Consider the following 24224-nt stretch of genomic DNA (forward strand, 5'->3'; position numbering starts at 1 on the left):
GCTGCTGGAGCGCGTGCTACGGGTGGGTGCTGCTATGGTGATCAGTGAGCTGAGATAAGGCGGGCTTTACCAAGCAAAGATTTATGGATGACCTGGAGCCAGTGGGTTTGGCGACAAATATGAAGCAAGGGCCAGCCAACGAGAGCATACAGGTCGCAGTGGTGGGTAGTATATGGGGCTTTGGTGATAAAACGGATGGCATCGTGAAAGACTGCATCCAATTTTCTGAGTAGAGTGTTGGAGGCTATTTTGTAAATGACATCGCCGAAGTCAAGGATCGGTAGGATAGTCAGTTTTACGAGGGTATGTTTGGCAGCATGAGTGAAGGATGTTTTGTTGCAAAATTGGAAGCCGATTGTAGATTTAATTTTGGATTGCAGATGCATAATGTGAGTCTGGAAGGAGAGTTTACAGTCTAACCAGACACCTAGGTATTTGTAGTTGTCCACATAGTCTTAGTCAGAAGCGGGCAGGTGTGGGCAGCGATCGGTTGAAGAGCATGTATTTAGTTTTACTTGCATTTAAGAGCAGTTGGAGGCCACGGAAGGAGAGTTGTATGGCATTGAAGCTCATCTGGAGGTTAGTTAACCTCTTGGGGCTAGGTGGGACGCTAGCGTGCCACCCGTGGTGCACTCCATCAACAGCAGGTGCATTTCAAGAGCGGCAAATTTGAATCCAAATAAATGTCAAAATTCAAATTTTTCAAAAATACAACTATGTTACACCATTTGAAAGATAAACATCTCCTTAATCTAACCACGTTTTACGATTTCAAAAAGGTTTTACGGCGAAAGCATAAATTTAGAGTATGTTAGGACAGTACATTTACAAGAGTTGTGTGTAATGTTTTGTCAAGTCAAAGACAGGGTCACCAAAACCATAAAACCAGCTAAAATGATGCACTAACCTTTTACAATCTCCATCAGATGACACTCCTAGGACATTATGTTAGACAATGCATGCATTTTTAGTTCTATCAAGTTGATATTTATATACAAAAACAGCGTTTTACTATGGCATTGATGTTGAGGAAATCGTTTCCCTCCAATAACCGGCAGTCAAGTCAGCGTCACAAATTAAATAATTAAAATTAGAAAACATTGGTAAAATATTATATTGTCATTTAAAGAATTATAGATTTACATCTTTTGAACGCAATCAACTTGCCAGATTTAAAAATAACCTTACTGGGAAATCACACTTTGCAATAATCTGAGCACTGTGCCCAGAAAAATACGCGTTGCGATACAGACTAGACGTCATGTTGGGGAGATCTAAAATCGAAAATACTATGTAAATAATCCATTACCTTTGATTCTCTTCATCAGATGTCACTTCCAGGTATCACAGGTCCATAACGAATGTAGTTTTGTTCAAAAAAGCTCATCATTTATGTCCAAAAATCTCCGTCTCGTTAGCACATGATGTAAGCCAGCCGGACTTCTCGTCATGAACGAGGGGAAAAAATATATTTCCGTTCGTTCAAACATGTCAAACGTTGTATAGCATAAATCATTAGGGCCTTTTTTAACCAGAACATGAATAATATTCAAGGTGGACGAATGCATAGTCTTTTATAACGTATTGGAACGAGGGTACCCAACATGAAGTAGCGCGCCAGGTGTCTAATGGGACATCACCGTTCCATGGCTCTTGTTCGGTCAGATCTCCCTCCAGAAGACTCAAAACACTTTGTAAAGGCTGGTGACATCTAGTGGAAGCAATAGGAAGTGCCAAAATATTCCTAAACCCCTGTGTTTTTCAATGGGATAGGTTTAAAGTCAATACAACACATCAGGTATCCACTTCCTGTCAGAAAATGTCTCAGGGTTTTGCCTGCCAAATGAGTTCTGTTATACTCACAGACACCATTCAAACAGTTTTGGAAACTTTAGAGTGTTTTCTATCCATATATAATAAGTATATGCATATTCTAGTTACTGGGTAGGATTAGTAACCAGATTAAATCGGGTACAAAAATTTTATCCAGACGTGCAAATGCTGCCCCCTAGACCCAACAGGTTAACACAGTGTCCAAAGACGGGCCAGAATTATACAGAATGGTGTCATCTGTGTAGAGGTGGATCAGAGAATCTCCAGCAGCAAGAGCGACATCATTGATGTATACAGAGAAAAGAGTCGGCCCGAGAATAGAACCCTGTGGCACCCCCATGGAGACTGCCAGAGGTCCGGACAACAGGCCCACCGATTTGACACACTGAACTCTATCTGAGAAGTAGTTGGTGAACAAGGTGAGGCAGTCATTTGAGAAACCAAGGCTGTTGAGTCTGCCGATTAGAATGTGGTGATTGACAGAGTCGAAAGCCTTGGCCAGGTCAATGAATACGGATGCACAGTATTGTCTTTTATCGATGACAGGTATATCGTTTAGGACCTTGAGCGTGGCTGAGGTGCACCCATGACCAGCTCGGAAACAAGATTGCATTGCGGAGAAGGTACGGTGGGATTCGAAATGGTCGTTGAGCTGTTTGTTAGTACGCAAGTATGAACACCATGGGTCCACACAGCTGTCATACCGCTCAGGAAGGAGACGCGTTCTGTCTCCTAGAGATGAACGTACTTGGTACAAAAAGTGCAAATCAATCCCAGAACAGCAGTAAAGGACCTTGTGAAGATGCTGGAGGAAACGGGTACAAAAGTATCTATATCCACAGTAAGACAAATCCAATATCGACAATTTAATGGCCGCTTAGGAATGAAGAAGCCACTGCTCCAAAACCTCCATAAAAAAAGCCAGACTATGGTTTGCAACTGCACATGGGGACAAATATCGTACTTTTTGGAGAAATGTCCTCTGGTCTGATGAAAAAAAATAGAACTGTTTGGCCATAATGACCATCGTTATGTTTGGAGGAAGAAGGGGGGGGGGGACGCTTGCAATTCGAAGAACACCATACATCCATGAAGCACAGGGGTGGCAACATCATGTTGTGGGGTTGCTTTGCTGCAGGAGGGACTGGTGCACTTCACAAAATAGATGGCATCATGAGGGAGAGAAATGATGTGGATATATTGAAGCAACATCTCAAGACATCAGTCAGGAAGTTAAAGCTTGGTCGCAAATGGGTCTTCCAAATGAACAATGACCACAAGCGTACTTACGAAGTTGTTGCAAAATGGCTTTAGGACAACAAAGTCAAGGTATTGGAGTGGCCATCACAAAGCCCTGACCTCAATTCTATAGAAAATTTGTGGGCAGAACTGAAAAAGCGTGTGTGAGCAAGGAGGCCTACAAACCTGACTCAGTTTCACCCAACTTATTGTGGGAAGCTTGTGGAAGGCTACCCAAAACATTTGACCCAAGTTAAACAATTTAAAGGCAATGCTACCAAATACTAATTGAGTGTATGTAAACTTCTGACCCACTGGGAATGTAATGAAAGAAATAAAAGCTGAAGTAAATCATTCTCTACTATTATTCTGACATTTCACGTTAAAATAGTGGTTATCCTGACTGACCGAAGACAGGGAATTTATACAAGAATTAAATGTCAGGAATTGTGAAACTGAGTTTAAATGTATTTGTGTATGTAATCTTCTGACTTCAACTGTGTGCATGTATGTACTAGAGGTCGACCGATTAACCTCTCTAGGGGAGGTGAGACGAAGTCGTCCCACACTATTCAACAGCCAGTGACAAATCAGAGCGCCAAATTTAAAACCACAAAATGTCATCATTCAAAGTTCTCAAACAGGATTATTTTACACCATTTTATAGATACACTTCTCCTGAATCGAACCACGTTGTCCGATTTCCAAAAGGCTTTACAGCGAAAGCAAAACATTAGATTATGTTAGGAGAGTACATAGACACAAAAAACCACACAGCCATTTCCAAGCAACTAGCATGCATCACAAATACCCAAAACGCAGCTAAATACAGCACAAACCTTTGATGATCTTCATCAGATGACACTCCTAGGACATTATGTTATACAATACATGCATGTTTTGTTCAATCAAGTTCATATTTATATCAAAAACCAGCTTTTTACATTAGCATGTGATGTTCAGAACTAGCATACCCACTGAAAACTTCCGGTGAATTTACTAAATTACTCACGATAAACGTTGACAAAATACATAACAATTATTTTAAGAATTATAGATACAGAACTCATTTATGCAATCGCTATGTCCGATTTTTAAATAGCTTTTCGGCGAAAGCACATTTTGCAATATTCTGAGTACATAGCTTGGCCATCACAGCTAGCTAATTTGACACCCACCAAGTTTGGGACAACCTAAACTCAGAATTACTATTAGAAAAATTGGATTACCTTTGCTGTTCTTCGTCAGAATGCACTCCCAGGACTTCTACTTCAACAACAAATCTTGTTTTGGTTCCAAATAATCCATAGTTATATCCAAATACCGCCGTTTTGTTTGTGTGTACAGGTCAATATCTGAAGGGTAACGCGCGAGCGCATTTCGTGACAAAACATTTCAAAATATTCCATTACCGTACTTAGAAGCATGTCAAACGCTGTTTAACCTCTATGGGCTAGGCGGGACGAATTCGTCCCACCTACGTAACAGCCACTTGAAGCCTGTGGCGCGATTTTCAAAACCTTAAAAATCCTATTACTTCAATTTCTCAAACATATGACTATTTTACAGCTATTTAAAGACAAGACTCTCGTTAACCTCTATGGGCAGGTGGGCGCAGCGTCCCACCCGTGGTGCACTCCATCAACAGCAGGTGCATTTCAAGAGCGGCAAATTTGAATCCAAATAAATGTCAAAATTCACATTTTTCAAACATACAACTATTTTACACCCTTTGAAAGATAAACATCTCCTTAATCTAACCACGTTTTACGATTTCAAAAAGGTTTTACGGCGAAAGCATAAATTTAGAGTATGTTAGGACAGTACATTTACAAGAGTTGTGTGTAATGTTTTGTCAATTCAAAGACAGGGTCACCAAAACCATAAAACCAGCTAAAATGATGCACTAACCTTTTACAATCTCCATCAGATGACACTCCTAGGACATTATGTTAGACAATGCATGCATTTTTAGTTCTATCAAGTTCATATTTATATCCAAAAACAGCGTTTTACTATGGCATTGATGTTGAGGAAATCGTTTCCCTCCAATAACCGGCAGTCAAGTCAGCACCACAAATTAAATAATTAAAATTAGAAAACATTGGTAAAATATTATATTGTCATTTAAAGAATTATAGATTTACATCTCTTGAACGTAGTCAACTTGCCAGATTTAAAAATAACCTTACTGGGAAATCACACTTTGCAATAATCTGAGCACTGCGCCCAGAAAAATACGCGTTGCGATACAGACTAGCCGTCATGTTGGGGAGATCTAAAATCGAAAATACTATGTAAATAATCCATTACCTTTGATTCTCTTCATCAGATGTCACTTCCAGGTATCACAGGTCCATAACGAATGTAGTTTTGTTCAAAAAAGCTCATCATTTATGTCCAAAAATCTCCGTCTTGTTAGCACATGATCTAAGCCCGCCGGACTTCACTTCATGAACGAGGGGAAAAAATATATTTACGTTCGTTCAAACATGTCAAACGTTGTATAGCATAAATCATTAGGGCCTTTTTTAACCAGAACATGAATAATATTCAAGGTGGACGAATGCATACTCTTTTATAACGTATTGGAACGAGGGTACCCAACATGAACTCGCGCGCCAGGTGTCTAATGGGCCATCATCGTTCCATGGCTCTTGTTCGGTCAGATCTCCCTCCAGAAGACTCAAAACACTTTGTAAAGGCTGGTGACATCTAGTGGAAGCAATAGGAAGTGCCAAAATATTCCTCAGCCCCTGTGTTTTTCAATGGCATAGGTTTAAAGGTAATACAACACATCAGGTATCCACTTCCTGTCAGAAAATGTCTCAGGGTTTTGCCTGCCAAATGAGTTCTGTTATACTCACAGACACCATTCAAACAGTTTTAGAAACTTTAGGGTGTTTTCTATCCATATGTAATAAGTATATGCATATTCTAGTTACTGGGTAGGATTAGTAACCAGATTAAATCGGGTACATTTTTTTATCCAGCCGTGCAAATACTGCCCCCTAGCCCTAACAGGTTAATCTAACCACACTGTCCGATTTCAAAAAGGCTTTACAACGAAAGCAAAACATTAGATTATGTCAGCAGAGTACCAAGCCAGAAATAATCAGACACCCATTTTTCAAGCTAGCATATAATGTCACCAAAACCCAGAAGACAGCTAAATGCAGCACTCACCTTTGATGATCTTCATCAGATGACAACCCTAGGACATTATGTTATACAATACATGCATGTTTTGTTCAATCAAGTTCATATTTATATCAAAAACCAGCTTTTTACATTAGCATGTGACGTTCAGAACTAGCATACCCCCCGCAAACTTCCGGGGAATTCGCTAACATTTTACTAAATTACTCACGATAAACGTTCACAAAAAGCACAACAATTATTTTAAGAATTATAGATACAGACCTCCTCTATGCACTCGATATGTCCAATTTTAAAATAGCTTTTTGGTGAAAGCACATTTTGCAATATTCTGAGTACATAGCCCAGGCATCACGGGCTAGCTATTTAGACACCCGGCAAGTTTAGCACTCACCATAATCATATTTACTATTATAAAAGTTTGATTACCTTTTGTTGTCTTCGTTAGAATGCACTCCCAGGACTGCTACTTCAATAACAAATGTTGGTTTGGTCCAAAATAATCCATCGTTATATCCGAATAGCGGCGTTTTGTTCGTGCGTTCCAGACACTATCCGAAATGGTAAAGAAGGGTCGTGCGCATGGCGCAATTCGTGACAAAAAAATTCTAAATATTCCATTACCGTACTTCGAAGCATGTCAACCGCTGTTTAAAATCAATTTTTATGCCATTTTTCTCGTAGAAAAGCGATAATATTCCGACAGGGAATCTCCTTTTCGGCAAACAGAGGAAAAAATCACAAAGGCGGGGGCGGTCGGGTCACGCGCCTAAGCCCAGAGTCCCTTGATCGGCCACTTGAGAACGGCGATAATGTGTTTCAGCCTGGGGCTGGGATGACGACATTCTGTTTTTTCCCGGGCTCTGAGCGCCTATGGACGACGTAGGAAGTGTCACGTTAGAGCAGAGATCCTTAGTAAAAGATAGAGATGGCAAAGAAGTTCCAGAAATGGTCAGACAGGCCACTTCCTGTAAAGGAATCTCTCAGGTTTTGACCTGCCATTTGAGTTCTGTTATACTCACAGACACCATTCAAACAGTTTTAGAAACTTTAGGGTGTTTTCTATCCATATGTAATAAGTATATGCATATTCTAGTTACTGGGTAGGAGTGGTAACCAGATTAAATCGGGTATGTTTTTTATCCAGCCGTGTCAATACTGCCCCCTAGCCCTAACAGGTTAAAATCAGTTTTTTTTTATGCTCGTAAAATAGCGATAATATTCCAACCGGGCAACGTTGTATTCATTCAGAGAGAGAAAGAAAAACATGGAGAAGTCTCGTGATTGCGCATCTGTCTCACTGTCCCCAGAGACAGCAGACACCCCATTCCACTTTCTGGCGGCTTTAGAGAGCCAATGGAAGCCTTAGAAAGTGTCACGTTACAGCACAGATGCTGTATTTTTGATAGAGATGCAACAGAAGGACTACAAATTGTCAGACAGGGCACTTCCTGTATGGAATCTTCTCAGGTTTTGGCCTGCCATATGAGTTCTGTTATACACACAGACACTATTCAAACAGTTTTAGAAACTTTAGAGTGTTTTCTATCCAAATCTACAAATTATATGCATATTCTAGTTTCTTGGCAAGAGTAGTAACCAGATACGTTTTTTATCCGGCCGTGAAAATACTGCCCCCTATACCACAACAGGTTAATCGGAATGGCCGATTTAATGAGGTACAATTTCAAGTTTTCAATACAATCGGAAATCGGCATTTTTGGACACCGATCACGGCCGATTACATTGCACTCTTCGAGGAGACTGCGTGGCCGGCTGACCTGTTTTGCGAGTGCAGCAAGGAGCCAAGGTAAGGTGCTAGCTAGCATTAAACGTTCACATGGTTGATATTACTAGTTTACCAAGCTTGTCCTGCTTTGCATATAATCGATGTGGTGCCTGTTAATTTATCCTTGAATCATAGCCTACTTTGCCAAACGGGTGGTTTGACAAGTGCATTCGCAAAAAAAGCACTGTCGTTGCACCAATGTGTACCTAACCATAAACATCAACGCCTTTCTTAAATCAATACACAAGTATATATTTTTAAACCTGCGGATTTAGTTAATATTGCCTGCTAACATGAATTTCTTTTAACCAGGGAAATTGTGTCACTTCTCTTGCGTTCTGTGCAACAGAGTCAGGGTATATGCAGCAGTTTGGGCCGCCTGGCTCGTTGCGAACTGTGTGAAGACTATTTCTTCCTAACATACAGCCAACTTCACCAAACAGGGGATGATTTAACAAAAGCGCATTTGTGAAAAAAGCACAATTGTTGCACGAATGTACCTAACCATAAACATCAATGCCTTTCTTAAAATCCATACACAGAAGTATATTTTATTAAACCTGCATATTTAGTTGAAAGAAAGCGGGCAATATTTACATTTACATTTAAGTCATTTAGCAGACGCTCTTATCCAGAGCGACTTACAAATTGGTGCATTCACCTTATGATATCCAGCGGAACAACCACTTTAGAATAGTGCATCTAAATCTTTTAAGGGGGGGGGGGGGGTTAGAAGGATTACTTTATCCTATCCTAGGTATTCCTTAAAGAGGTGGGGTTTCAGGTGTCTCCGGAAGGTGGTGATTGACTCCGCTGTCCTGGCGTCGTGAGGGAGCTTGTTCCACCATTGGGGTGCCAGAGCAGCGAACAGTTTTGACTGGACTGAGCGGGAACTGTGCTTCCTCAGAGGTAGGGGGGCCAGCAGGCCAGAGGTGGATGAACGCAGTGCCCTTGTTTGGGTGTAGGGCCTGATCAGAGCCTGAAGGTATGGAGGTGCCGTTCCCTTCACAGCTCCGTAGGCAATCACCATGGTCTTGTAGCGGATGCGAGCTTCAACTGGAAGCCAGTGGAGAGAGCGGAGGAGCGGGGTGACGTGAGAGAACTTGGGAAGGTTGAACACCAGACGGGCTGCGGCGTTCTGGATGAGTTGTAGGGGTTTAATGGCACAGGCAGGGAGCCCAGCCAACAGCGAGTTGCATTAATCCAGACGGGAGATGACAAGTGCCTGGATTAGGACCTGCGCCGCTTCCTGTGTGAGGCAGGGTCGTACTCTGCGAATGTTGTAGAGCATGAACCTACAGGATCGGGTCACCGCCTTGATGTTAGTGGAGAACGACAGGGTGTTGTCCAGGATCACGCCAAGGTTCTTAGCACTCTGGGAGGAGGACACAAGGGAGTTGTCAACCGTGATGGCGAGATCATGGAACGGGCAGTCCTTCCCCGGGAGGAAGAGCAGCTCCGTCTTGCCGAGGTTCAGCTTGAGGTGGTGATCCGTCATCCACACTGATATGTCTGACAGATATTGAGACAATATTAAGTGGGCAATACAAAGTTAGCGGGCAATATTAAACTAGGGTAATTGTGTCACTTCTCTTGCGTTCATTGCACGCAGTGTCGGTATATGCAACAGTTTTTGGCCGCCTGGCTTGTTGTGAACTAATTTGCCAGAATCTTACGTAATTATGACATAACATTGAAGGTTGTGCAATGTAACAGGAATATTTAGACTTATGGATGCCACCCGTTAGATAAAATACGGAAAGGTTCCGTATTTCACAAAGAATAAATGTTTTGTTTTCGAAATGATAGTTTCCGTATTTGACCATATTAATGACCTAAGGCTCGTATTTGTGTGTTATTTAAGTCTATGTTTTGATAGAGCAGTCTGACTGAGCGGTGGTAGGCAGCAGCAGGCTCGTAAGCATTCATTCAAACAGCACTTTCGTGCGTTTGCCAGCAGCTCTTCGCTGTGCTTCAAGCCTATCAACTCCCGACCTAGTTAGTGGGGTGTGCGCTAATAGCGTTTCAATCGGTGACTCACTCGCTCTGAGGACTTGAAGTAGTTGTTCCCCTTGCTCTGCAAGGGCCGCGGATTTTGTGGAGCGATGGGTAACGATGCTTCAAGGGTAGCTGTTGTCGATGTGTTCCTGGTTCAAGCCCAGGTAGGGCCGAGGAGAGGGACGGAAGCTATATTGTTACACTGGCAATACTAAAGTGCCTATAAGAACATCCAATAGTCAAAGGTATCTGAAATACAAATGGTATAGAGAGAATAACTATAATAACTACAACCTATAACTTCTTACATGGGAATATTGAAGACTCATGTTAAAAGGAACCACCAGCTTTTTTATGTTCTCATGTTCTGAGCAAGAAACTTGCACATATTGCATTTTTACTTCTCCAACACTTTTTTTTTGTTGGCATTATTAAACCTAATTGAACATATTTGATTATTTATTTGAGGCTAAATTGATTTTATTGATGTATTATATTAAGTAAAAATAAAAGTCTTCATTCACTATTGTTGTAATTGTCATTATTATAAATACATTTTAAACAATCGTCCAATTAATCGGTATCGGCTTTCTGGTCCACCAATAATCGGTATCGTCGTTGAAAAATCATAATCGGTCGACCTCTAGTATGTACAGGCATTGCAATCTATTGCCCTGGTCACATCTACAGTCCTCATGCCTCCTTGCAGCATGCCTAAGGCACATTCACGCAGATGAGCAAGGACCCTGGGCATCTTTCTTTTAATGTTTTCCAGAGTCAGTAGAAAGGCCTCTTTAGTGTCCTAAGTCTCCATAACTGTGACCTTAATTGCCTACCGTCTGTCAGCTGCTAGTGTCTTAACGACCGTTCCACAGGTGCATGTTCATTGAACAAGCATGGGAAACGGTGTTTACACCCTTCACATTGAAGATCTGTGAAGTTATTTGGATTTTTATGAATTATCTTCGAAAGACAGGGTCCTGAAAAAGTGACGTTTCTTTTGGCTGTGTGCTTAGGGTCGTTGTCCTGTTGGAAGGTGAACCTTCGCCCCAGTCTGAGGTCTTGAGCTCTTTGAAGCAGGTTTCTAAGAAACTCTGTACTTTGCCTTAATCCTGACTAGTCACCCAGCCCCTGCCACTGAAAAACATCCCCACAGCATGATGCTGCCACCATGCTTCACCGTAGGGATAGATCCAGGTTTCCTCCAGACGTGATGCTTGGCATTCAGGCCAAGGAGTTCAATCTTGTTTTCATTAGACAAGAGAATCTCGTTTCTCATGATCTGAGAGTCTTTAGGTGCCTTTTGGCAAACTCCAAGCGGGCTGTCAGGTGGCTTCTGTCTGGCCACTCTACCATAAAGGCCTGATTGGTGAGTACTGCAGAGATGGTTGTCCTTCTGGAAGGTTCTCCCATCTCCACAGAGGAGCTCTGTCATTGACCATTGGGTTCTTGGTCACCTCCCTGACCAAGGCCCTTCTCCCTGATTGCTCAGTTTGGCCAGGTGGCCAGCTCTAGGAGGAGTCTTGGTGGTTCCAAACTTATTCCATTTAAGAATGATTGAGGCCACTGTGTTCTTGGGGACCTTCAATGCTGCAGAAATGTTTTGGTACCCTTCCCCAGATCTGTGCCTCAACACAATCATGTCTCGGAGCTCTACGGGCAATTCCTTCGACCTTATGGCTTGGTTTTTTTTCTCTGACATGCACTGTCAACTGTGGGACCTTTTTATATAGAAAGGTATGTGCATTTCCAAATCATGTCCAATCAATTGAATTTACCACAGGTGGACTCCAATCAAGTTGTAGAAACATCTCAAGCATGATCAATGGAAACAGGATGCACCTGAGCTCAATTTCTCATAGCAAAGGGTCTGAATACTTACATAAATAAGGTATTCGTTTTTTTTAGTTTTTTTTATAAATATAGTCATTCCAAAACCTGTTTTTTCATTTTGGGGTATTGTGTGTAGATTGATTTTTTTATTTTTATTTATTTAAGTATTTCAGCAGTGCTTAAAGCACCAGAGAAGCTCAGTGCATATGTGGATTTCATTCAAATACAGGGAGTGTCTATACACGTAAAAGTACACAGTTTAAAAAGGTTGAAGGATAAGACTACTCTCGGTCGACCAAGATTTTCAATTATATCTAATCATGTTTACATAAGATGTTGAATACATGGGGCAATTATTTACATCTTGACATGCTGTAAAATCTTAGTTTTTTAACAGTTCCAATTTTTTGCCCCTCATTACCTTAATTACAATGATACTCTCCTCACTGTGTTCCTTGGCTGAACTAATTGCACTGTTTGTCTACTTCCTGAAGAAGGCACTGTGTGCCGAAATGTTGGTTGCTATACCCATTAAATGTTTTGGAGCATAATTAGTGAGCAATGTTCTTTCTGTATTTTGGGGGAAAATGCATGTTGTGGAATGTCAATTCCCTCACCTCAGTATTGGAGCAATTCTGTTCTCTTGTGTTACATGAGAAGATGATGGGTTCAATAAGAAGCAGCGTCACCTGAAGGCACAGGCCTTCGCCATTAAGATGCGACCACGCAAAGAAACCCTGGAGGTCAACTTTGTGAGTATCACCAGTTAACTACCTCATTTGTGTCGGTCTAATATTCTATAATAAATCTAGATTTTTGTAGGTATGAGTTGATTTCAACTTTTCTTCACTGTCTGTGTTGTCCTGTTCTCACTCACTAGAGTGCTTAGAAACAAATGAATCACTAGTGGACAACAGCTCAAAACATGTTTTTAGTTTCATGGACCACTTTTTGAATGTAATCATTTGATTTATTATTTTTCTGTATTTCCTGTCCTAGATCCCCCAGATTGACCTGTACATGTGCCTGATGTGTGGGCGGGGCAATGAGGAGGACCGCCTCCTGCTGTGTGATGGCTGTGATGACAGCTACCACACCTTCTGTCTGATTCCGCCCCTACAGGATGTCCCTAAGGGGGACTGGCGATGCCCCAAGTGTGTTGCTGAGGTATGGAACTCTGGTGACCCTGCCACTACCCAATCCGAAGCTGATTCCTCACTTAACTTCTCTAGGGGGTGTGCGTCGCACCTGGCCAACATCCAGTGAAATTGCAGAGCGGGAAATTAAAAAATACTCAATTCAAATATTTAACATTCTTGAATATATGTGTTATACATCAAAATAAAGCTTAACTTCTTGTTAATCCAGCCGCCGTGTCAGATTTAAAAAAGGCTTTCCGGCGAAAGCAAACCATGCGATTATCTGAGGACAGCACTCAGCACACACACCATTACGTACAGTTAACAGCCAAGTAGATTAGTCACGAAAGTCAGAAATAGCAATAAAATGAATCACTTACCTTTCATCTTCATAAGGTTGCACTCACAAGACTCCATGTACACAATAAATGTTCGTTTTGTTCGATAAAGTCCCTCTTTATATCCAAAAACCTCAGTTTTGTTGCCGCGTTTTGTTCAGTAATCCAATGGCTCAAATGCGGTCACAAGAGGCAGACGAAAATTCCAAATAGTATACGTAAAGTTCGTAGAAACATGTCAAACGATGTTTATAATCAATCCTCAGGTTGTTTTTAGCCTTAATAATCGATAATATTTCAACCGGACAATAGCTTCGTCAATAAAAAAACAAAACAAGAAAGGCGCGCTCTCGGTTGCTCGCAGTAACCAGCTCTGAGGACATCCCAGGGTCCACTCACTCAATGTTGTCATTCGCCCTAATTTTTCACTTCCTGGATGGATTTTCCTCAGGTTTATGCCTGCCATTTCAGTTCTGTTATACTCAGACATTATTTTAACATTTTTTGAAACTTTAGTGTTTTCTATCCAAATCTACGAATTATATGCATATCCTAGCTTCTGGGCCTGAGTAGCAGGCAGTTTACTTTGGGCACGATTTTCATCCGGAGGTGAAAATGGTGCCCCCTACGGATGAAAATCGTGCCCCCTACCCTAGTGAGGTTAACCTGTTATGGCTAGGGGGCAGTATTTTCACGGCTGGATAAAAAACGTACCCGATTTAATCTGGTTACTACTCCTGCCCAGTAACTAGAATATGCATATAATTATTGGCTTTGGATAGAAAACACTCCAACGTTTCTAAAACTGTTTGAATGGTGTGCCTGAGTATAACAGAACTCATATGGCAGGCAAAAACCTGAGAACATTTCATGCAGGAAGTGGCCTGTCTGACAAGGTGTCGTTCTTCTTGTCTCTGTTTATTGAAGAGTGAGGATCTTAGCTGTCCCGTGACACTTCCTACGGCTGCCATAGGGTCTCAGAAGGCGGTAAAAAGCTGAATCGTGGCTTTGCAGGCTCTGGCTGAAAAAATGTAGCGCGTTTGGGTAGTGGCTGGTTACAGTACTGTGAGACTCAGGCTCGTGCCCACGTCGACCGAAAGCTTTTACTTTCCTCTGTTTAGCTAAATGGACATTCCCGGTCGGAATATTATCGCTTTTTTACGAGAAAAATGGCATAAAAATGGATTTTAAACAGCGGTTGACATGCTTCGAAGTACGGTAATGGAATATTTAGATTTTTTTTGTCACGAATTGCGCCATGCGCGCGACCCTGATTTACCATTTCAGATAGTGTCTGGGACGCACGAACAAAACGCCGCTATTCGGATATAACGATGGATTATTTTGGACCAAACCAACATTTGTTATTGAAGTAGCAGTCCTGGGAGTGCATTCTGACGAAGACAACAAAAGGTAATCAAACTTTTATAATAGTAAATCTGATATTGGTGAGTGCTAAACTTGCCGGGTGTCTAAATAGCTAGCCCTGTGATGCCGGGCTATGTACTTAGAATATTGCAAAATGTGCTTTCACCAAAAAGCTATTTTAAAATCGGACATATCGAGTGCATAGAGGAGGTCTGTATCTATAATTCTTAAAATAATTGTTATGCTTTTTGTGAACGTTTATCGTGAGTAATTTAGTAAATTGTTAGCAAATTCCTCCAGAAGTTTGCGGGGGGGTATGCTAGTTCTGAACGTCACATGCTAATGTAAAAAGCTGTTTTTTTTATATAAATATGAACTTGATTGAACAAAACATGCATGTATTGTATAACATAATGTCCTAGGTGTGTCATCTGATGAAGATCATCAAAGGTTAGTGCTGCATTTAGCTGTCTTCTGGGTTTTTGTGACATTATATGCTAGCTTGAAAAATGGGTGTCTGATTATTTCTGGCTTGGTACTCTGCTGACATAATCTAATGTTTTGCTTTCGCTGTAAAGCCTTTTTGAAATCGGACAGTGTGGTTAGATAAAGGAGTCTTGTCTTTAAAATGCTGTGAAATAGTCATATGTTTAAAAAAGAAAGTTTTTGTATTTTTGAGGAATTTGTAATTCGCGCCACGCCTATCATTGGATATTGGAGCAGGTGTTCCGCTAGCGGAACGTCTAGATGTAAGAGGTTAAGAAACCCACGACAGCTAACTTGAATTTTCATGCCAGTCATGCATGTATTCTATATCAATGGAAGATTTTTGCAGAAGTTGTGAATTATAATAGATTTTTTGTGTCGCTTTCGGAAAGTGTATCTCAAACAGCCACATCACATATAGTGCATAAATACATACAACAAAGTAAATCACAAGGACTATTACAACAAGACATGTGCATGCAGTTCACACCTGCCTACCACGTGTTATAATTTTGGCTCCGTATGAATAGGTTGTAGTGTTTGTTAAGCTGTGATGATATACAGAACCAGTCAAGTTTTGACACACCTACTCATTCAAGGGTTTTTCTATATTTTTACTATTTTCTACATTGTAGTGTAATGGTGAAGACATCAAAATTATGAAATAACACATGGAATCATGTACTAACCAAAAAAGTGTTAAACAAATCAACATATATTTGAGATTCTTCAAATTGCCACCCTTTGTCTTGATGACAGCTTTGCACACTTTTGGCGTTCTCTCACCCAGCTTCTTGAGGTAGTCACCTGGAATGCTTCAAGTAACAGACACATCTCAACATCAACTGTTCAGAGGAGGCTGCGTGAATCAGGCCTTCAGGGTCGAATTGCTGCAAAGAAACTACTACTAAAGGACACCAATAAGAAGAAGAAGAGACTTGCTTGGGCCAAGAAATACGAGCAATGGACAATCGACGGGTGGAAAACTGTCCTTTTGGTCTGAGTCCAAATTTCATATTTGTAGTTCCAACTGCCGTGTCTTTCAGACGCAGAGTAGGTGAGCGGATAATCTCCGCATGTGTGGTTCTCTATTTAACCAGAATGGCTACCACAGCATTCTGCAGCGATATGCCGTCCCATCTGCTTTGCGCTTAGTGGGACTATCATTTGTTTTCAACAGGCCGATGACCAAACACACCTCCAGGCTGTGTAAGGGCTCTTTGACCAAGAGGGTGTGTGATGGAGTGCTGCATCAGATGACCTGGCCTCCGCAATCACCCGACCTCAACCCAATTGAGTTGGACCGCAGAGTGAAGGAAATGCAGCCAATAAGTGCTTAGCATATGTGGGAACTCCTTCAAGACTGTTGGAAAAGCATTCCAGGTGAAGCTGGTTGAGAGAATGCCAAGAGTGTGCAAAGTTGTCAAGGCAAATGGTGTCTACTTTGAAGAATCTCAAATATAAAATATATTTTGATTTGTTAAACACTTTTTTTTTGGTTACTACATGATTCCATATGTTATGAAATGTCTTCACTATTATTCTACATTGTAGAAAATAGTAAAAATAAAACCCTTGATTGAGTAGGTGTCAACTTTTGACTGGTACTGTACATATCTTGTTCAGGACAATGGGATAGGATGATGTTTTCTCACGGGCTGTCTCACCCTGTCTCACCCTACAGGAGTGCAGTAAGCCGCGGGAGGCGTTTGGCTTTGAGCAAGCCGTGAGGGAGTACACGCTCCAGAGCTTTGGAGAGATGGCTGACCACTTCAAGTCAGACTACTTCAACATGCCCGTGCACGTACGTATCAAAATCAAACGGTCACCTTGAGTAATAGGCAGGAATCTAAAGAAAACAATTATTTTGGAATACAGTGGGGGGGGGGGGAGTATTTGGTCCCCTGCTGATTTTGTTCGGTTTGCCCACTTACAAAGAAATTATCAGTCTATAATTTTAATAGTAGGTTTATTTGAACAGTGAGAGACAGAATAACAAGAAAAATATCCAGAAAAACGCATGTCAAAAATGTTATAAATTGATTTGCATTTTAATGAGGGAAATAAGTATTTGACCCCCTCTCAATCAGAAAGATTTCTGGCTCCCAGGTGTCTTTTATACAGGTAACGAGCTGAGATTAGGAGCACACTCTTAAAGGGAGTGCTCCTAACCTCAGCTTGTTACCTGTAAAAAAGACACCTGTCCACAGAAGCAATCAATCAATCAGATTCCAAACTCTCCACCATGGTCAAGACCAAAGAGCTCTCCAAGGATGTCCGGGACAAGATTTTAGACCTACACAAGGCTGGAATGGGCTACAAGACCATCGCCAAGCAGCTTGGTGAGAAGGTGACAACATTTGGTGCGATTATTCGCAAATGGAAGAAACACAAAAGAACTGTCAATATCCCTCGGCCTGGGGCTCCATGCAAGATCTCACCGCGTGGAGTTGCAATGATCATGAGAACGGTGAGGAATCAGCCCAGAACTACACGGGAGGATCTTGTCAATGATCTCAAGGCAGCTGGGACCATAGTCACCAAGAAAACAATTGGTAACACACTACGCCATGAAGGACTGAAATCCAGCAGCGCCCGCAAGGTCCCCCTGCTCAAGAATACATATACATGCCCGTCTGAAGTTTGCCAATGAACATCTGAATGATTCAGAGGACAACTGGTGAAAGTGTTGTGGTCAGATGAGACCAAAATGGAGCTCTTTGACATCAACTCAACGTGTTTGGAGGAGGAGGAGGAATGCTGCCTATGACCCCAAGAACACCATCTCCACCGTCAAACATGGAGGTGGAAACATTATGCTTTGGGGGTGTTTTTCTGCTAAGGGGACAGGACAACTTCACCGCATCATTTGACGGGGCCATGTACTGTCAAATCTTGGGTGAGAACCTTCCCTCAGCCAGGGCATTGAAAATCGGTCGTGGATGGGTATTCCAGCATGACAATGACCCAAAACACACGGCCAAGGCAACAAAGGAGTGGCTCAAGAAGAAGCACGTTAACTTCTATGGGCTAGGTCCCACCCCTGGTACACCCTATCAACAGCAGGTGAAATATCAAGGGCGACAAATTTGAAAACAATTAAATGTCATAATTCAAATTTCTCAAACATACAACTATCTTACACCCTTTGAAAGATAAACATCTCCTTAATCTAACCACGTTGTCCGATTTCAAAAAGGCTTTACTGCGAAAGCATAAAATTAGATTATGTTAGGACAGTACATTGAAAATACCTGTGTATTGTTTCTCATGCAAAGACAGGCGTCACCAAAAGCAGAAAATCAGCTAAAATTATGCACTAACCTTTGACAATCTTCATCAGATGACACTCCTAGGACATTATGTTAGAACAAAAAAATGCATGTATTGTCTGTCAAGTTCATATTTATATCCAAAAACAGCATTTTACAATGGCGTTGATGTTGAGAGAATATTTTCCCTCCAATACCGCCAGTCAATCAGCACAACAAATTAAATAATTACTATTCGAAACCATTGGTAAAATATTATATTGTGATTCAGAGAATTATAAATTAACAACCTTGTGAACGCAACCGCATTGCCAGATTTAAAAATAACTTTACTGGGATATCACACTTTGCAATAATCTGAGTACTGCGCTCAGAAAAATAGGCTTGGCGATACAGACTAGGCGCCATGTTGGAGAGATCTAAAATCAAAAATACTATGTAAATATTCCCTTACCTTTGATTATCTTCATCAGAAGGCACTTCCAGGAATCCCAGGTCCATAACAAATGTAGTTTTGTTAGAAAAAGCTCATAATTTATGTCCAAAAAGCTCCGTGTTGTTAGCGCGTCCTGTTGGCTACTCAAAAACATGAACGACGCCCGCCGGACTTGTCTTAACCATAGAGGGGGGAAAAAAATATTTACGTTCGTTCAAACATGTCAAACGTTGTATAGCATAAATCATTAGGGCCTTTTTCAATCAGAACTTCAATAATATTCAAGGCGGACGATTGCATTCTCTTTTAAAACGTATTGGAACGAGAGTACCCAAACATGCACTCGCGCGCCAGAGTAGTATAGGCCATCCGCTTATGACCAACATTCCAAGCCTCTCGTTCGGTCAGTTTTCACAGTAGAAGACTCAAACCACTTTTTTAAGACTGGTGACATCTAGTGGATGGTGTAGGAAGTGCTCAATGATTAATAATCCCTGTGTGTTTCAATGGCATAGCCTTAAAAGTAATTCAACACATCAGATATCCACTTCCTGTTAGAATTTGTCTCAGGGTTTTGACTGCCATATGAGTTCTGTTATACTTACAGACACCATTCAAACAGTTTTAGAAAATTCAGAGTGTTTTCTATCCAAATATGTTAATACTATGCATATCCTAGCTTCTGAGTTGGTGTAGGAGGCAGTTAAAAATGGGCACATATTCTTTTCAAAATTGTCAATACTGCCCCCTAGCCCCAAGAGGTTGGTCCTGGAGTGGCCTAGCCGGTCTCCAGACCTTAATCCCATAGAAAATCTGTGGAGGGAGCTGAAGGTTCGAGTTGCCAAACGTCAGCCTCGAAGCCTTAATGACTTGGAGAAGATCTGCAAAGAGGAGTGGGACAAAATCCCTCCTGAGATGTGTGCAAACCTGGTGGCCAACTACAAGAAACGTCTGACCTCTGTGATTGCCAACAAGGGTTTTGTCACCAAGTACTAAGTCATCTTTTGCAGAGGGGTCAAATACTTATTTCCCTCATTAAAATGCAAATCATTGAATAACATTTTTGACATGCATTTTTTGAAGTTGAACACCTAACCTTTCTCTCCCACTAATGCACAATCACATCTAAACAATGCATGTGTGTGTTCTCCTTTCTCTGCACCCCCAGATGGTGCCTACAGAGCTAGTGGAGAAGGAGTTCTGGCGTCTGGTGAGCTCCATCGAGGAGGATGTCATTGTGGAGTACGGAGCTGACATCAGCTCTAAGGAGGTGGGCAGCGGCTTCCCCGTCAGGGATGGCAAGAGACGGCTACTGGGAGATGAAGAGGTAACTATGCACCAACTGGGACAAAGGACCCCGACTCTTTCTCGTTAGTCTTTCGCCACCTTTTCAAAACGCATTGGAGGTTAAGATCTGTTCCTACATTCGGACCTTTTATGGAATAGAGAGAGGACACAAGGAATCGTGGAATTATTAATTAAGAAAGAGCCCCAGTATGAAATCCATGCCCTTAACGGCTTGCTTTTGTTATTTATGAACAATAAGTAACTTCCATCTCCTCTGTCTTGTTCTTCTGTAGGAGTATGCCAATTCAGGCTGGAACCTGAACAACATGCCAGTCCTGGAGCAGTCGGTCCTTACCCACATAAACGTGGATATCTCTGGCATGAAGGTGCCCTGGCTCTATGTGGGCATGTGCTTCTCCTCCTTCTGCTGGCACATCGAGGACCACTGGAGCTACTCCATCAACTTCCTGCACTGGTAAAGTAACAAACAGGAATTCCTTGTCCTAAATCAGCCGCTTACCCAAATATTTAGTAATACTATATTTTTTGGTCCAAAGGACACAAATAAAATGTATTTTTAACAGTCCTCAATGGGAAGAGACAGACAAATGCACGTACAAAACAATGTAAACCGTATACAATGTTGCTGTTGTGGAGACATTCTTACACGGGGAAAGTCAATCTTAAATGATTTTTTTGTTTATTGTCAGCGCGCTGGAGAGGTTCCAACCAACTCAATACACCATAGTACACGTGTCAATCAGGAGCTCTCCCTGGGCAGTCCCAGCAGTTGTCTTATATACGGCTATACACAGACAAGTTATATTTGCATGATTAATAAATAATTACTGTTTTGTTTCATTCGTGTGACTGACCAATACTGTTTCATAACATGTGACAGACCAACACCTCACGAGGCTTCTTCTCCTCTGAGCTGAGACCTTGAAACTGAGATATTTTGTTCGTTCTCAAAACAACGTCTGGGCGTACTGCCAAATTGCAGCTACTGATAAGTGAGGATTTGTACAGTCACTTGCATGAACACAAACATTGGTTTATAGAACAGCACAAGAATAGAACACACAAATTAGTTATAAGAAAAGCACCAACATTAAAATTCCCATTACATTGGGTCGTAGATACAATTGTACTCCCCATCTTCATTCGTCTGACTGGTTAACCGTCTTCTCTCTCTGCCTGTCTCTCCAGGGGGGAGCCTAAAACGTGGTATGGTGTCCCAGCCCACGCGGCAGAGCAGCTGGAGTCAGTGATGAAGAAGCTGGCCCCAGAGCTGTTTGACTCTCAGCCTGACCTGTTGCACCAGCTTGTCACCATCATGAATCCCAACGTCCTCATGGAGCATGGAGTGCCCGTATGTAGTGTGTGTTTCCATCAGTAGCCGTATGTATCAACTGTTTCATAGAAGGAGTGCTGATCTAGGAACAGTTTTGCCTGTTGGATCACAATGAATAAGTTTATATGGACAAGGGTGGGGATCTGACCCTCGATCAGAACTCTGCCTCTGAGACGCTTGATACATACGGCCCCTGGCCTCTTTTACGCAGTGGTGTGAAGTACTTAAGTAAAAATACTTTAAAGTACTACTTGAGTAGTTTTTTGAGGTATCTATACTGAACTTTACTGTTTATATTTTAGACAAATTTTACTTCACTACATACGCCAGACATTTTCACTGACACCCAAAAGTACCCGTTACATTTTGAATGCTTAGCAGGACAGGAAAATGGTCCAATTCACAAACTTATCAAGACAACATCCCTGGTCTACCCTATTGCCTCTGATCTGACGGACTCAGTAAACGCATGCTTCATATGTAAATGATGTCCGTGTGTTGGAGTGTGCCCCTGGCTATCCATAAATTAAAAAAACAAGAAAACTGCCACATGGTTTCCTTAATACAAGCAATTTGAAATAATTTTTACTTTTAGACTTTTATTGAAGTAGTATTTTACTGGGTGACACAAGTCATTTTCTATGAAGGCATCTTTACTTTTACTCAAGTATGAAAATTGGGTACTTTTCCCACCGCTGCTTTTACGAGACCAATTCTGCATCGTGTCTTTTACTGGTGTGTGTTTGTGCCACTCAGGTTTTCCGCACCAACCAGTGTGCGGGGGAGTTTGTGGTGACCTTTCCCAGAGCCTACCACAGTGGCTTCAACCAGGGATACAACTTTGCTGAGGCTGTCAACTTCTGTACCGCAGACTGGGTGAGTTTAAAGTTTTAGCAAGTGTTTGTGTGTAAACAAATATCACCAGAATGTTGAATTGGAATTTTGAAATTGGGAGTAGGTTTGGGCGGCATCAAGATTATCATACCTTCATACCGACTTTGTGCCATAACGGAATATTCGGTAATACCGGCACTGTTTTCAAACCCAATTGATAATCTGTAATCGAAAGGTTATCATTGTTAACAAGAACATGTAAAATCCCATAGTGAGTGCTAACTAAATGCTAACAAGCGCATTGTGAATATTTTAAAGTCTCTGACCTAAACTATACAAGTAACTAAAATGCTGCATGCACAAAACAAATATTAGACAGTAAGGCTTTGGATCCAGGAGGGGATTATCTGAATGATTGATTTTGGAAGAAGCTAACCACTTAGCTAACTAACTACTAAATTAGCAAACCAAATGCAGAACTTCAGAGCATTTACCGCATTTTAGACACTTACTTAGTTATAAGATATCTAGCTGGCAAACATTTAGTTGTGAATTCCATACTGTAACTAGATCACCTGGCGCATGCTGCACAACTGTGAGTGACACACAAGGCTGTGGTGTCGGTAGTTCTGTGCTTGTAAACAAAAACAACGTGACTGGGGACTACCGTTAAGCTTTATAATGAAAAATTATGTTACTGGTGAAATGGAAAGTCAACTTGAGTCAACTGCACAAGTTGACTGCAGCTATTTACTTGAGTAGCTACAGATATTCAAATTCATTAAAAAAAACATCAAATAAATAGTTTAAATACTATTGGCAAACCATCCCGTGGCCATTTCCAAATGCCCCGATATACCGCCCAAGCCTAGTTGGGAGCTTAAAATAATTTTCTAAAGTATTTTATACCCTTCTTACTGTCCGCATTACTGTCTTGGTGAATCAGTCATCTTAGATATTCCCGTTCCATTGCTTTCTTTGCTTCTCCTTGATGTTTTGAGGAGAAAAGATCCATCCAGCGAAAAATCATATCTCCATTAGCATAACAAAATGTAAGAATTTTTTTTTTTTCATTTTTTTTTTCAAATTATGTCGTTTTATAGATACACCTCTCCTGAATCGAACCACGTTGTCAGATTTCAAAAAGGCTTTACAGCAAAAGCAAAACATTAGATTATGTTAGAGGAGTATATCGTAAAAGTAGCCACATAGCCATTTTCCGACCAACCACATGCATCACAAATAACCAAAAAACAGCTAAATGCAGCACTAACCTTTGACAATCTTCATCAGATGACACACCTAGGACATCATGTTACACAATACATGCATTCTTTTGTTCGATAAAGTTCATATTTATATATAAAAACAGCATTTTACATCGGTGCGTAACGTTGACTATTTTCCCTCAAATGCATCCGATGAAACAGAGCTACAATTTACTAAATTACTACTCGAAAACATTTTTAAAATGTAATATTGTCATTCTAAGATTTATAGATGAATATCTCTTGAAAGCACCTGTAATGCCAGATTTAAAAATAACTTTACTGGGTAATCACACTTTGCGATAAAAGGGGATGCGATACTCAGAACAATAGGCTAGCAATAGGCTAGCCATCTTGGAACAATCGCATATCACATCTAGTCTTGTATACTATTGTCAATAATCCCTTACCTTTGGTTGTCTTCATCAGAAAGCACTTCCAGGAATCCCGGGTCCACAACAAATGTATTTTCGTTCGAAAAAATGACTCCTTTATGTTCCAAGAGCTTGTTCTTGTTAGCGCGTCGGAAGGCTGATCCAAATGCTTTGTCGGCCACGGGACAGCCATTTCGAGAAAAAGCTTTTTTTTCCC

The 24224-nt window shown here is 41.2% G+C and overlaps 1 protein-coding gene across 13 annotated transcripts in view; it reads left to right on the forward strand.

Moving 5' to 3' along the window:
• LOC106609087 (lysine-specific demethylase 5A) overlaps positions 1–24224 on the forward strand; it is a 95034-nt gene that overhangs the window by 32383 nt on the left and 38427 nt on the right. For 9 of the 13 annotated variants that reach the window (XM_082977576.1, XM_082977574.1, XM_082977566.1 and 6 more), the window contains 7 exons: positions 12509–12603; positions 12851–13018; positions 16867–16986; positions 20059–20217; positions 20471–20652; positions 21387–21549; positions 22288–22407. In XM_082977576.1, the coding sequence (XP_082833702.1) occupies positions 12509–12603; positions 12851–13018; positions 16867–16986; positions 20059–20217; positions 20471–20652; positions 21387–21549; positions 22288–22407 (1007 nt within the window). The remainder of the gene's footprint in view (positions 1–12508; positions 12604–12850; positions 13019–16866; positions 16987–20058; positions 20218–20470; positions 20653–21386; positions 21550–22287; positions 22408–24224) is intronic. The other 4 variants (XM_082977567.1, XM_082977569.1, XM_082977573.1 and 1 more) reach the window with 1 other exon arrangement.

Source organism: Salmo salar, chromosome 07 (genome assembly GCF_965601325.2).
Source record: "Salmo salar chromosome 07, fSalSal1, whole genome shotgun sequence".
In the NCBI taxonomy this organism is placed as follows: Eukaryota; Metazoa; Chordata; class Actinopteri; order Salmoniformes; family Salmonidae; genus Salmo; species Salmo salar.